The sequence below is a fragment of the Stegodyphus dumicola genome, chromosome 9 (assembly GCF_044657685.1).
Source record: "Stegodyphus dumicola isolate Sdum_Otavi_A_Nest chromosome 9, ASM4465768v1".
NCBI classification, from domain to species: domain Eukaryota; kingdom Metazoa; phylum Arthropoda; class Arachnida; order Araneae; family Eresidae; genus Stegodyphus; species Stegodyphus dumicola.
This window is the reverse complement of record NC_140776.1, coordinates 144,544,795-144,560,735: the sequence shown is the minus strand read 5'-3', so window position 1 is coordinate 144,560,735 and position 15,941 is coordinate 144,544,795. Positions and strand designations below refer to the sequence as shown.

The window sequence follows — 15,941 nt, the reverse complement described above, 5'->3', positions numbered from 1 at the left end:
GGGCTGTGCTATGAAGTTTTCATGATTTTCTCCACATGTAACATAAATACGAACCATTTTCTTGTGTAAAGTCCTGCATGAAGGATTCCTTCAGTTTGGCAGAAAGTCAGGTTCTATTTGAAAATTACAAAATTTTAATTTAAGCAATAGAAGCTAAAATTCAAGAAATTTAAAACACTTATTGTAGTGATTATTTCAGCAATCATGCATATATAATACTTTTTTACCTGATACTTTAAATAAATACTAGTTTTATAAAAATGCGTTATACAAAGCAATGTATAATATTTCTACCATTTTGCTGGCTATATTTGGCTTATTATTTTATAGGTCTCAGGAAGAGAGACAAGAATGGATTATAGCTTTGACCAAAGCTATAGAAGAGAATGCTTCCAAGCGAAGCACATTCACCAATATTAGACTACAAAAAAAGGTATACATATTAGAATAATAACGGTTTTAAATATGTCACATGTTATTAAATCAGTATGGTTGTATATTTATAATAGAAAGAAAGTTTTTACTTCTGTAAATATAAAATTATATCTGCCTACAATTGTGAAGTAAAGTATTTTAATATTTTTATTAATTGAATTAATACTCATATGTTTTTAAGAATTAAAAAAATGATAATCTACTAAATAAAAATTATGTATTTTATTATATACACTCACTTCCAAAAGTTTAGCATGAAGATGTAAAATGCAAAAAAATCAACAAATACTGCTTTGATTGACACAAAATTTGGCAGGAAAGTAGCATATATATTTATGCGTAAAACAAAATCAATAATTATATACAGAAATGAAAACAATATTAAACTTTTGTAATGTATCAGATAATGACATACAAGAGACTTAAACAGAATTATGTATAAAGTGAAAATAAACAGCATAAAATGAAAAAAAAAGGACATTAGTAAGGTATGTGATCCCCCTATAATTTAGGGGGGATCATATACCCTATTAATTAGGACCCTATTAATAATAGGGTATGTGATAGGGTGATAGGGTATTTAATTATTACCCTATTAATTAGGACATTAATAGGGTATGTGTATACAAAGTTTACACCTTGTGACCATGCTTTCAATTAGGTAGTCAACCACCGCAGAATTAAGCAATCACCATTCTTCTTCTAGAGCAGTTTCCAGCTCAATAAGAGTGGCTAGAGGTGTGAAACATGAAGATACAGCACGGTCGAGAGCATCCCAAAGATTTTCAATGGGATTAAGGTCGGGAGAATATGCTGGCCACGCCATACGCGCAATCCCTTCACTCTCCGGGTAGTCATCGAAGATGTCAGCTCTATGGGGATGTGCATTATCGTCCATTAAAACAAAAGTAGGGCCAACTGCTGCAGCGTACAATCTCACAATGGGTTCTAGGACTTCATCTCGATACCGGGCAGCCGTCAAAGAACCCCATTTAAAGATGTGCAGGTCGGTGCGGTATCCTAATAAAATCCCTGCCCACACCATAATGCTTCCACCTTGGAATCCGTGATGTTTTGGGACTGATTGCATGTTTGTTGTTTATGCCATATCCTTATACTCTTGTCATCTGGCTCCAGAGAAAATCTTGACTCATCAGTAAACATGACATTGCCCCAGTCAGACACATTCCAATAGACATGTTCCCGGCACCACTGTAATCGTGCCCCTCTTGATTGGTTCGATAGAGGAACACAAACTCGAGGTACCCGGGCTTACAGTTCACTCATATGTAATCTTGGCTTACAGTAGCTGCAGATATTGCCTTACCAATGGACATTGTAACCATAGATATCACACGTGTGGAGGTCGCTCTGCAATTCCGCTTGACTATAATAGCAATATATCAATCTTCCACGGAAGGGGGGTATAACCATTGGATGACTGGCTGCGGGCCTTCGGAGAACTGTCTATGTGGTTTGGAATTGTTTCCATAAAGATGAAATTACAGAAGGATGAACGCCGAAGAAAGGGTAACATCTATGATCGACTGTCCTGCTTAATGCGCCCCCACAGCATGCCAGCGCTTAGAATCTTTCATTCGTCTTCTGGAAGTCATAGAAACATGTATGTCTTGAAAACAAATTGTACGAAAGTTTTAAACACCTTCTATCACCTATCTATCCGCACTCACAATCAACTTCTGTAACCCTTCATAAAACTGGCTTCTTATAAGACTGCCTTTTTTGCATATTTCTGATATGAAAGCACAATTAGCTGTTACCTAACATATTTGCATACTTCCATCTACCTCTGCAGCAAATTGCATCCTCTTCAATTCTGATTGGCTTCTGGAAATTAGCATTTTCTTGTCCGTGCTTAACTTTTGGAAGTGAGTGTATATTTATGTATGTAAATTAAAATTATTTTATTTTGAGAAAGAATTGCTTATTCTGATTAATTTAAAATAGAAAATGATATTTTTTAAAAAACTTCATGCTGTTTACATTATTAAAATTTTAGTAATAAATGTATTTTCTCTCGAGACTTTGTTTAATCTATCTAAAGGCAATTTTTTTTTTTTGTTTTGTTTTTTGTGTGTGTGTGTGTGTGTGTAAAATTATTAAGAATTATTTGGAAGAATTATTATTATCAAGTTAATTATCAAGAACTTGAATGAAAATAAAATGTTTAAATACAGCAGCATTTTAAAGTGTCTAATAACTATTTATTGTAAACAGTTAAATTTATGAAAATGTTAAGGAAAAGAAATTTGATTTAATATAAGAGATACATGAGATAAATGGAATGTAAAAAGTTGTTCCAAAAGTCAACCAGATATAATTCAGAAAATTTTTATGAAGTGCACTGAAAAAGTGGATAATGAGCTATTATTTTCTTAATAAAAATAAGCCAGTTTAAACCAATAAAGAGGGGATCTGTGTATTTCAAATGTTCAAAATAATAAGATCAAAATTAAAATAAATATATATTAATGAATGTTTTGTTTTTCTATTAGCCTTTCAAGATAATTTGTTTATTTTATTTAACCAATGGATATATTTTCTAATTCCTTTGGACTTGTTATTTACTTTTATTTCCTCCATAATTCATATTTGCATATAATTATGAAGGGGATGTCATTTTGGGTAAAGAGAAGATAGTACTTTTCAAAGGCAAAAATTGCTTGTATCTCATTTTTATTATTTATCATACTATGATTTTAAATAGCTGAATAAGTTTTACTTGTTTATGAATGAATCAGCAGAATTTTGTAAATATGAAAATGCCCCTTCGGCATATGAATTGGAATAGTTTGTAAAAATTTGAAAAAAACAAATAGGTAAAAAATAAATAGTACGATTAACCATTTACAAGATTACATTTAATTTAACTGACAAATGTTTTCTCCTAAACTAATGTTCTTAGATCTAAAGCACTAAAGCAACTAACACTAAAACAAAAAATAGGCTTTTCCATCAGAAATATATGCTTATAAGAAATATAGGAGAAACAAAAATAAAAGTCAATAACAGTCCAAAGGAACTTGAAAGGAGGTGCATGTGATAAATGGCTAATCAAACAACAAAACATTTATTAATATATATTTCTTTTAATTTTGACCTTTAATGATTATTTTGAGCATCTGAAATATGTGGCTCCCCTTCCCCATTATTGGTTTAAATTTAATTTATTTTTATTATTTTTCTTAAAAGACAAAAATTATAATTTTAAAAATTCCTAAGCTAACTAACTACTTTTTTGTGAAATGTAACATTCCTAACTATTTTCTCATTCTTTTTGCTTGCAAGCATCTGAAGTACAAGACTAAACTCTGATTTCTACAAATTTTTAATTATGTAAATCCTGCTTTGCAACTTGTAGTCTTATAAAAGTGTCCAGTTTTTTTAATTGCTTTATATATTATTTTAGTTAAAAGCTATAACAACAACTGCCATGTCAGCATTTGCAGTATTTTTGAACAATCCAGAAACTTTGCAGCTGCACTTCAAGAAAGTGCAATTCAAGGATTTTTTTTTAATTATGCATTTTTTTTAACAGATCATTTTAAAGTGAAGCACATAATACTAGTTCAACAGCAATACAGTATATAGCATTCAAAACAGGCCAAAGAATGTTGTTATTATTATTGTTATGAAATTTGTATAATGTAACATAAAAGGTGTGAAGAGAATAGAGCTCTACTGGAAAAATAAGGTTGCAGGTACAAGTCTATTTAACATTGAGGTAAATGGTTATCTTGCTAAGTTGGCGAGATATCGCCAAGTTGGCAGTGGTTTGGGCAACTAATTTGTGTCACCATATTTGCCGAGAAATCACCGGAAGTCACCAAACTTGGTAACCATTTGGTGACATTTTAGTCTGGTTCCTGTATAACTGTAATTGATCCTTATATGTCACTGTAACTGTATTTGGCTCTTATATGTAACTTTAATCATATATGTGTTCCAGCAAATTTGGGAAATAGAAGGTACTAGAAGTTCCTTGGTGTCCCGGGGAAAACTATAAAAAATGAGAGATCAACAGTTCTCAGATTCGACTTTGGAATGTTGGGAGATCTCCATGTGATTTTCGCTCTTTACATGCACTTTGTATTGATTGCATTGTTGTTACCTTTCTTAGTAGTTTGAAACGCTAACTATTGATTGTGCTCTGTCATATCAAGGAGAGAGTACTTTCATGGGAATTCTTCAGAACCAAAATGTGTTTCTTTAGGGAAAATAAATTTTATCAATCTATCATATGTTCTGTGTGCATTCAATCCAATATGAACTCGTACACATGTAGCATTAGTTTTGAAATAATGAGTAGCTGAATTATGCATCTGTCAGTCTTTTGTAACTTGTTAGGGAAAAGTAGCATAAGATTACCACAAAATTTTCCTTTTCTTCCCATGATATGAGTTAGTGATATCATGATATGATAATGCGGCTTTTAAAAAAATATTTAAAATGATTTTAAAATATATATTAAACTGTTAAGTTTTAAGATGGCAGATAAAGAAGAATGCAGTAATAGTGAAATAGAAAATTTTTCTAAATAATGAAGAATTATAGAATCATTGAGAAATTAATCTTTCTGGTATTTGGTTTCTTTTTTACATACAGTTATTTGTCTGATTTTTTTTAAATAAAAAAATAATAATAAAAAATGTAGATTGTACAATTTGCTTTATTTACATTATTAGCTGTCTGGGAAATGTGTTCTCAGAAGAAAATCATGATACACACAAATAAACTTTTTGTCTCTGCTTATTTTTTATGTCATTTTAATGTGGTTTGCTTTAAATTCATCTTAACAGTGTCATGTATTTTTTTTTAAACTGAAACAATTATGCTTTGAATGTGGGAAACTATTATCTCCCTTTAAATTATGTTAGTATGACTTATTTCACTTGTCTGGCAGTAACGGTAAATGCATGAATTTTAAATTGTGAGGAGTGTAGATCACATCTGTCATTGGCATGGCAGTAAAGACCTTATAGGTGATAAGTTATGAATTTGGGCTTTAGAACCAGTCTGTACTTCTTAGTTTTGTAAATAGAAATCGTACTTTTTGTTTCTCATACTGATAGTATAAAACATACTTTATATTTAAATAATTAAGATTATTTCAATTCAGAAGTCCGAACATTCACTTTCTTCGATTATTGTTCATCTTATTTTTGTAATAACTATCTTTGAAAATCAGTAATTGAACCATAGGATCAAAGATTTTGATATTTAGAAATGTTATTTTACAGTTTTGTGGTTTTTCAATATTCTAAATGGCAATTATGCTGGAGATATTGCTCAATCATATTTATCTAAAGCAGAAAATTTGTATTCTAAATTCTGATATATTCTACCCAGAAGCAAGATAAAACTTCAGATGATGATGAGGGAGCATTTGTGCTTGGCAAAAAAGCACCTGTTTGGATTCCAGATGCTCGAGTCACCATGTGCCAATTATGTACCAGTGAATTTACTGTTACTTTCCGCCGTCACCACTGCAGGGCATGTGGAAAGGTAGGGCATTAGTTTTATTCCATATTGCTATACTTACATGTCATGTTTTTTCATAAACTTCCAATGCTACCAAGAAAAATAAAAAACTATTTCTAAAACAAGTTTTATTAATTTTTTTGGCAGGTGGTATGTTCAATCTGTTCAAGCAATCGTATATCATTACCATATTTAGGCAATAGAATAGCCCGAGTTTGTGATGAATGTCATGCAAGGTTAGGTCCCGGTAAGTAATAGATTTGTTTTTATTAAACGTATTTTTTATATACTTTAACTGCTTTTCATTGATGATTTAGAGGGTTTTTTTTTTAAATCTGTAGTGACATTTATTTTATGTTGGCTATTATAATGTCTAACCATCACATAAACCAAATAGTCAATATTAAAAATTGGGAAACTTTTTCAGTTTAGGTTAGTTTTTATTTTAATTAAATGCTATATGAATGTAGGCAATGGCTTGGATTTTAATTGAATGCTATGAGTTTTGATAATTTAATACGGATTTCATCAAGATATAAATATTAACATGTAGAGAACAAATAAATATTTTATACATATACTTTTTTAATTCCGAAGACACATTTTAAAAGCCACAGTAAGCACTGCAGAGCTTATGCAAAGTTGCAAAGTTTTCTGTTCTCATTGATACATCAAGGCATTTCAATTTTAGTTATATGTAGTCAAAATTCCATTGTATTTTTATTACTTTTTAATAAATTTTGGAATGAACCCTTAAAAGAGAGCCTAATTTATATTACATAATTAAAAGTCACCTAATTTAAGAAATAGTGGAATTTCTAAAATGGGAGCTATATAATTACTGTAAATTTGTTTAATTTTATAATATTGCTATGATTTTGTCATTTTTAGTCTTTTTAACTCTTTCACATAAAAATCGCCCCAAACGCTCGAGCATTCAGACATCGGCAGGTCACCCGAACGCCTGAATAATTTCCTACCTAGTGCTTTACCCCATCACGTTGCTGCATTCCTCATTGCTTTCAGCAGTTGTTAAATGATGTGTCAATCATTCTTTTCAAGTGACTAAAAGTAGTTCTGTTATCTTTTTCCTTTGCTTACTGTCAGTGTTTAGCTATTGATGCCCAACGTTGCAATCTCGTCACAAGGGGGAACTTCACACAGGGTGAAAGCATCCAAGAAAGAAGTTGTCGCTTTACTTAAGTAGGTTATTGTTAGTGCTGTAGTATTCAATTTGTCGTGGGGGAAAGAAAAGCATTCCAACAGAAATTCGTATACACGGGTGTTTTCGATGTTTGAGAAAAAGAGATTTGGTTCTCTCTCGATGCAAAAGAATTAAAATTGTAGGGCAAGAATAAGGAAACAAATACAGTATATTTTCTTAATAATTTACATAAAAGTACTTTAATGTAAAAAAAAAAGTTACAAAGTTTGAGTTATATTTTTTGCCGCTTACAATTATTGTAAATTTATTGAAAATCTTCATTAGTATCAATACTATCAAATCAATTTTTTATCAAACTTTTTAAAGTTGTATGTATAGTTTGTATTTTAAAAGTTTTTTTTTTTTATTTTGCTTCTTAAATTTTTTTATTAACAGTTAATTTTTTTAACTGTCATTTAAAAATGTTAGGTTCAAGTCCCTGTACTGAATCTGGAGAAACAGACAGTGAAAACCAACAGATAGCTGTGAAACCTCATCTTAGAACTGAACACAGACATGCGAAGAAAGGCAGAAGAAATTTACCTAGTGTCTTAAAAGAGGTGATATACTTAAGTTTCATTTCATTATTATTGTTATTTTTATGAGATTTATATATAATATATTTATTTTTAATTTCAATGTATATAATATATTTATTTTTAATTTCAATGCACTAGGTTTGTGCCAATGATCAGGGATCTACTATCAGTGGTTATTTACAGAAAAGAGTAGGGAAAAATTGGAAAAAAGATTGGTTTGTTGTGAAAGACAAAGTTCTGTATGAGTACAAAGCTAGTGAAGTAAGTATTATTTAAGGATTAAAAATTAAATTTTTATAATTTATTCCTAATAAAAAAAGTCTCTTCTGATTATTGTACCAGTACATTAATAAAAAAATAGGCTTAAATTGGCATTGAAAAACAGTCAATTAATAAACTAGATGATTCTTACTTAATAAAAATTACCGTATTTGATGGCATATAAGATGCACTTTTTTTCCTAAATTTGGTCTCAAAAAAGTTACCTGCGTCTTATACGTGAAGGACACAGGTTAACTTTCAATACTGAATGCTATTTTTAGCCCGGATAAAGGTCTAGACACACATAACTTTTTCTACATCTACATGTGTGTGGCCTTCTAAATAAAGGTGCGTCTTATATGCCAGTGCATCTTATATGCCGTCAAATACGGTATATTGTACAGATAATGATGACATGCAGAGACTATTAGCTGAAAAAGTTGATGTAATATTAAAAGAAATAAAAAAATACTTTGTAGAGACATTGGGTTATTTCAAAGAAGAAGACATGAAAAATGTGCAGTGCCCTCACCGGGACTCGAACCACGAACCTCTCAAATACACGCCGAGTGTGCGGTTGATTACACCACAAAGGCATGTTAAGAAGGCGGGAGAAATACCTTATATACTCCCCCCTTTAAAGGCTGATTGGAGATTAGGGGACCGAATCATCAAATTCTGATAGTGGAGAATCATAATTCACCACCATTTTTTGTTTGGGCGCCACTGTAGAGACATTAGGCTATTTTGAAGCAAGAGACATGAAAAATGTGCAGTGCCCTCACCAGGACTCGAACCATGGATCTCTCAAATACGCACCGAGTGTGCTGAAAATTACACCATGAAGGCATGCTAAGAAGGCGAGAGAAATACCATATAACTTCAAGTAAATATAATTATTTGTTTGAACAAATTAGCACTTATGATTTTCTGCTTATACCCATAGTGCAGTTGCTTTTATTATCCATAAAGATGACGTCATTAGAAGTGTTCGTCATCTTTTTATGTACAAACATAATTGGGAGTTTTCCACTTCAAAAAGTATATTAATTGTGGGAAGGGTCTTAAGAAATTTCTTTGCATTACAGTGGAGAATATGCATAGATAACCTAGGTAGTAAGGTAAATTAATATTAATAAAAAAATTGGAGGTAGCACTTTGTAATTTCATAGGTTATAAAATGGAGGTACAGTGTACTTAAATGGAGGTGCATTCTAAAAAAATGAAGTTTTGAATGAAAAGCCTTAAAATGGAGCTGTCTTAACACATCATAAATAACAGTGGTTTTCAACCCCCTTTCCCCCCCATGCATCACTTTCATCATTACTAGAAGATCATCCCCCCTTCTTTCCAAAACGTTATATATATATATATATGAATTTATTTAGATTATTTTTTAGTGTGTTTTATAAGTTAAGCAACAAAAAATATAGAAAATGTTGCTAAATACCAAACCTTAAATAATAGTTTTTTTTTTTTATATTTATAAACTAAAACTAAATACATTGCTGGCCACCCAAATTGCAACGCCAAGAAAGACAAGAGATATCACAACAAAATTTATTTAGTAGATAACATGTTGACCAAGTATCAAATGATTAAATTTATAGACTTCTGTGAAGTGTGGTTCTTTCCAGAATCAGTAGCCAGAGTAGTCACCATTGTTGGAGATCACCGCTGCCACATGCCTCGGCATTGATTCAAAGAGACTTTGGATGTGTTCTTGGCGTCCAACAGACCAAGCAGCTTCCACACATTGCCAAAGTTGATCTGGTGTGGCAGCTTGGGATATAATCTGGGTCAGTCGTTCAGCAGCCATGGACCACATGTTTTCTATCGGTGAAAGATCCGAAGAGCGAGCCGGCCAGGGAAGCAATTCAATCTGGCGATTGACGAAGAACCCTTGGACAATGCTGCCACGTGTGGTCACGCATTATCTGTTGAAATAAGGCTGTGGGCAAGCCCTGAAGGTAAGGAAGGACAACTGGCTCCAACACCTCGGAGATGTAGTGCTAGCTGTTTAAAGTACCGGCAATGCGTATTAGAGGAGTGCGAGAGTGATATTCAATATCGCCCCATACCATAATACCCGGTGCAGTACCAGTGTGGTGGTGCATAATGCAGCTTGTTCAGCATTCTCTCTCCACAGTGTCTCCAGACTCGAATCCGACCAACGTGGTGTTGCAGACAGAAGCGTGACTCGTCAGTAAAGACAATTTCATTCCATTCTGCCGTCCACATCCTTCTTTCATCGCACCATTGGCGGCGGAGACGTCTGTGGTTCTGCATCAAGGCTAGACAAAGCAATGGATGTCATGCTGTAAAGGGCTGCGAATGGTACGCGCAGACACTGGATGATGCGTTATAGACTGAATGTGCTGTGCTATGGTTCGTGATGTGACTGAGTGATCCGTCACTGCCATGCGCACAATGTTCCTGTCATCACGTGAAGTGATGAACTGAGGTGGATGTGATCAAACACGTCGGTGTGTCGTACCTGTTGGCAGTGGCGATAAAGGCAAAGCATATTTTGCTTCCCTTAAACAAAGCTAAGACTTAATCTAAATAAAATTCATGCTTTATTCTGTAAATTAAAATAAAATAAGCTAACACTGTAGCCTTTACATTTAAAATCATTTGAGTGAATGAAAACTAGCATTATGTTAACTCATAATAACACACATTCGCCGATAATGGCGTTCATATATATAATACTCGGGCCAACCCGCTGATCTTGACGTCATCGGCCAATCAGCGGCAACCACATTAGCTTGCCGATTGACATCCGATCAAAATTTCCATAAGGAAAAACTAAAGCCAACAAACGGCCCTCTTTTCCTCATGCAAATACAAAAACAAAACTTGCACAGAATTTCAGAAGTTCATAGTTCAATTCTATTATACGAAAACACCTATTGTCTTTAAACACTGAAAACATCTAAACAAAACTTCCTTAAATTAACAGCAGTCGCCGCTTTTGTAAATAAGTCAACAGTATTTAATTTGCTGGTGATAAATTCAAGGTCAAACCCTCCATCATTTACTATTATAATAAAGTGATATTTTATGTCTATGTGCTTAGTTCAGGAATTTTCTATTGGTGATCTAGAAAAATCAATGGCAGACTTGTTATTACAAATTAGTTTACATTCTCTTAAATTTAAAATTTCATCTTGTAAGACATTTTTCGTCCACATTAATTCCTTTGCTGCCTCTGATAAGGTGATATACTCCTCTTCCATGGCTGATAAACTTACACATTTTTGTTTAACAGTTTTCCAGATTACCAGTACTTCATCTAAATGTAATATAAATCCTCCCATGGACACACGGCCATCCCTAATACTTGCATAATCAGCATCTGAATAACAAAATAAATTTAAATGTTTAATCTTCGATAAATTTATATAATTTAGTAGAGATAACCAAGCAATTTCAACAATGCTTCCCAATGCCTAATTCCAGGATTCTCCTGAAATTGTGATAAGATATTCACTGCATATGTAATATCAGGCCTTGTCCTGTTAGCTACAAAAACTAAACATCCCAACAGATTTCTAAAAGGTAATGTATGCATTTCTGCACTTGTAGATGGACAATCTAATTTTGTAAGAATAGTGCCTTTAGCTATGGAAAGTGAAGTTATTGGTATCTGGAAATGTTTAAATTTTTCAAAAATTTCTTTGATATATTTTTGCTGATTTATAAAAATCCCATTCTTGTTCTCTAAGAATTCAATTCCAAGTAACATTTTAGTTTTGCCTAATACTTTAAGATCAAAAAGCTTACTCAGCTGTGAAATTACTTTATCTATACTATATTGATCTTTACTAAAAATCACAATATCATCTACATATAACAAGAGAATTACATTTGAACTCTTATAAACACAATTACACCATTGTATTTTAAAATGTAGATTTTCTAAAGTACTTTCAAATTCACAAAACCATCACGGCCACTTTGATGTTGATCGTAAATGGCCTTGTGTAATAAACACACTTTATTTTTCTTTTCAATTAAATCCCTCTGGTTGGGTCATATATATTTTCTCATTTAGGTTTGCATATAAGTATGTGTTCTTTATATCTAACTGACAATTAATCCATCCATATAAACATACCAGAATAGTGAAAAATATTCTTATGGTTGAGAAATTTACTACAGGGCTGTAAATGTCATCAAAATCTTACCTCTTTTCTGCCTGAATCTCTGTGCTACTAAACGTGCTTTGTATCTAACCACTTGATTCTTTTCATTTCTTTTTATAGACCCATTTGTTTCTTAGCATAGTTTTATTTTCTGGCTTTTCGACTTATTCCCAAACCTTTCTTTTTTCATTGTGTCAATGTCTTCTTTCATTGCCTTATCCCATTCTTCTGCATTTACTGATTTTCATGCTTCTTTAAAATTTTGTGGGATAACAATTTCTATGGAATTTTCCTCTTTAGACACAACTAGTCTCCTGTTCTACAAAATTAACTTTCCCTAAGTATTCGTTTTTTCCACTAAAATCAAACTTATCTTTTTCAAATTTAATATTTCTTGCCTTACAATACTTTTCAATATCATTATAGGATCTAAAACGGGTGTCTGCTCCCTCTACATAATAATATATGTCTATACATGTTCTGTCTGGCCTTTTAACATCTTTTCTTTGCCAGTTTAAGTCTGATACTTCTTTCGGGGTAGATTTGTCATCTGACAACTTTATTTCTTCTCTAGAAGTTTCCTGTTCTTCATCTGATTCTGCTTATAGCTCAGATTCCTCTAGTCTTTTAAACTTAGTTTTTAATTTTTGTTTCAGGATGCCATTTGCTGCATTCAGTTTTTCATCGAACTTCACATTACAAGTTTCTATTAATTTGCGTTCTTCTGGTAGCCATATCATATAACACCTAGTTTCCTTCGCATATCCTACCATGATTCCTTCTTTGCACCTCATTTGTAATTTATTTCTAATCTGTTTTGGCATGCCGACATAGGCTTTACAATCAAATATTTTAAAATAAACAACACTGGGTTTTCTATTTAGGAACATTTCATAAGGTGTTTGGTTGCTTTTATGACATACTCTGTGCCACGTATGTACGAAACAGCCAAGAGCTTCTGCCCCCCCATTTGACCATCATTAAGCATAGCTTTAACTGCATCTAATGCCATTTGGTTAAAACGTTCACACACACCGTTCTCTTCTGGGGTGTATGCGTTTGTGCGTTCAACACTAATTCCATTTTCGGCTAAGTACCCTTTGAATTGCCGGTACAGAATTCCCCACCGTTAAAGGTGCGTATACTTATTAATTTTCTATTTGACAGTCTTTTAATTTGCCTATGATAATTCTTAAAGTTGTAGAACGATTCATTTTTATTTTTCATACAGTACACTGTTACTAATCTACTATAGACATCCACAATAGCAAGGAAATATTTACTCCCACCCTTAGATGGAACTGGTAATGGGCTACAAACGTCTAAATAAACCAACTGCAATGGTTTATCCGATCTCTTCAGAGCAATTTTAAAAGTTATTCTACTAGATTTAGCAATAATACACGGTTCACACCTCTCCATTGGTTTTTCAATTTCTGGTAACCCTTTCACGCTTTGATTCGTACTAGTATTCTTAATGTAATCAAAATTTACATGGCTCCGATGCCCTAGCATCGCATCGTCTACTTTATTTAACTTTCCAGTTTCTGTACCGTAACCAGCTTCCTTTTTATGTTGCATATCTAAATGGTTTTACGTGATAAAGTCCTTCATATTGTATAGTGTAGCATAATCTATCCCAATTATTAAAGTATATCCACATCTTACCTTTTGAAATCACAAAATGAGCACCTGCCTTTTCTAACCTTGCTCCTGATAGTAAATTTCTTCATAGACTTGGATTATATATCACATTATCTAACTCAATTGAATCTATTCGATTGCCTACGTTTACTGCAAATTTGACTTTCCTATTACTTTACTTTCACAATTTCCTACAGCTAAAGACATATGTATATCGTTTATTTCTTAAAAACTTGTCATTAAATTTCTATTATTACAGAAATGAGTTGTAGCTGTAGTATCTACGACCAAATTAATTTTATATGTGTTACCTTCTTTATCTGTAGTTGTTACATAATTTTCTACTAGCATTAATTCTTGATCTTTAAGCTGTCCATTTTTATCGTCTATTTTAAGCTTTTAATTTTTACTTACATTTTCTTTACATTGAGCAATAAAGTGTCCAAATTTATGACATCTGAAACAAGGTCCTATCTCATATTCCCCATTTTTTTTCTTAGATTTAGTTTTATTTTCAACTCTATCTTTCCCTGCATTTGAACTAATAGTATTAAGCATGCTTACCTTGCTGTCTTCTAAATCGGCATTTACCTTCCAAAGTCGGCTTTCTTCCCTTACCAGTTCTTCAGCAATTCTTTCCAGTGTAAAATCTTCATCCTTCCACCTATATATCAACTGTACAATGCCGGAGTATTCCTGGGGTAATCTCCTTATTGCCTGAAATCCTTTAGAAAGATCTGCCAAGTTGTGTCCAGCTTCAACCAACTTCTTTGCAGTCATTCTTATCCTCGCGATGAATAATCCTATTTCTTCATTTGGGGTATATCTAATGCTAAAAAATTCATCCAGTAGCTGAATTATCCTTGCTCTTGTTTTGAGTTGAAATTGCTTCTGTAGAACTTCCCATGCTTCTTTACCACTTGAGCATTCTTGTATAAGCGGCCTGAACTCAGTTTTAATTCCATAATATAATGTAGTGAAGGCTCTATTCTCTCTCAATGTGAATTCCTCCTTTTCACATCTTGTTGCACTTTTGTCTAATTCTTCTTCTTTGTCCTCTATGAAGCTCCAACAGTTTCTATCCAGTAACACCATTTTCATATCGACTTTCCATTGATCCCAGTTGTCATGGTTTAACAGCTCAAAACCTTCAGGTAGTAATGACATCTTCAATTAAGTGTAAGCACAACAACTTGAACAAACTTCTAAAACAGGTCAGCTTCTTTTTGTGGATAACGACCCTCTTCACCTACATTCCTTCAATGCTGAGTTGAACTGGATAACAGGTTAGCCGTTGGCGCTGGGCCCATAACCCTCTTGGCAATGACGATAAAGGCAAAGCATATTTTGCTTCCCTTAAATAAAGCTAAGACTTAAATAAAATTCATGCTTTATTCCGTAAATTAAAATAAAATAAGCTAACACTGTAGCCTTTACATTTAAAATCATTTGAGTGAAAGAAAACTAGCAGTATGTTAACTCATAATAACACACATTCGCTGATACTGGCATTCATATATATAATACTCGGCCAACCCGCCGATCTTGACGTCATCGGCCAATCAGCGGCAACCACGTTAGCTTACCGCCGATTGACCTCTGATCAAAATTTGCATATGGAAAAACTAAAGTCAACAGTACCCTCCTGCATCCAACAGTCACATATCCGCATTACAGTTGTTTGGTTTCTTCCAACATGACTACTGATTTCTCTGAAAGATAATCCACATTCTCGGTAGGCCACTATCCTTCCTCTGTCAAACTCGGATATTTGATCAAATGATGAGCGCTGTTTACTACAAGGCATAATTGATCTCTTTTTTTTTTTTTTTTTTTTTTTTTAAACCACAAGAAAAACACAATTGCCGAACTTGAAATCATCGAAAACTCCAAGCCTTAAATAGTGCTTTGAAGTGGCGCCACAGGTGTGCGTGTGCGCTGAAATTCTAATCATTTGCATATCTCACCTCCGCTAATGCATGTTGTAAATTTCATGTTATTTGCATGCTTCCTTCAGTGTTGTATTTACGGTGGCCAGCAGTGTATTAAATAGCCCAAAATCGTTCTAAAAATGAGTGAACATTTTCTACATTTTCTGGTGATTCAAGTAAACCTAAGTTTTTGGTTTCAGATGTTCTAAGAATTTTGCTACGCTTTTCTTGAATGTCCACTGTCAGGTCTAAACCACTTTCTGCTGTTTAGCAG

The 15,941-nt window shown here is 32.9% G+C and overlaps 1 protein-coding gene across 5 annotated transcripts in view; it reads left to right on the top strand.

Annotated features, from left to right (window-relative positions):
* Positions 1 to 15,941, top strand: part of LOC118201365 (uncharacterized) — a 105,064-nt gene that overhangs the window by 82,073 nt on the left and 7,050 nt on the right. For 4 of the 5 annotated variants that reach the window (XM_035373462.2, XM_035373461.2, XM_035373459.2 and 1 more), the window contains 5 exons: positions 331 to 433; positions 5,806 to 5,961; positions 6,085 to 6,184; positions 7,571 to 7,701; positions 7,819 to 7,941. In XM_035373462.2, the coding sequence (XP_035229353.2) occupies positions 331 to 433; positions 5,806 to 5,961; positions 6,085 to 6,184; positions 7,571 to 7,701; positions 7,819 to 7,941 (613 nt within the window). Of the gene's footprint in view, positions 1 to 330; positions 434 to 5,803; positions 5,962 to 6,084; positions 6,185 to 7,570; positions 7,702 to 7,818; positions 7,942 to 15,941 lie in introns of those variants that run through there. The other variant, XM_035373463.2, reaches the window with a different exon arrangement.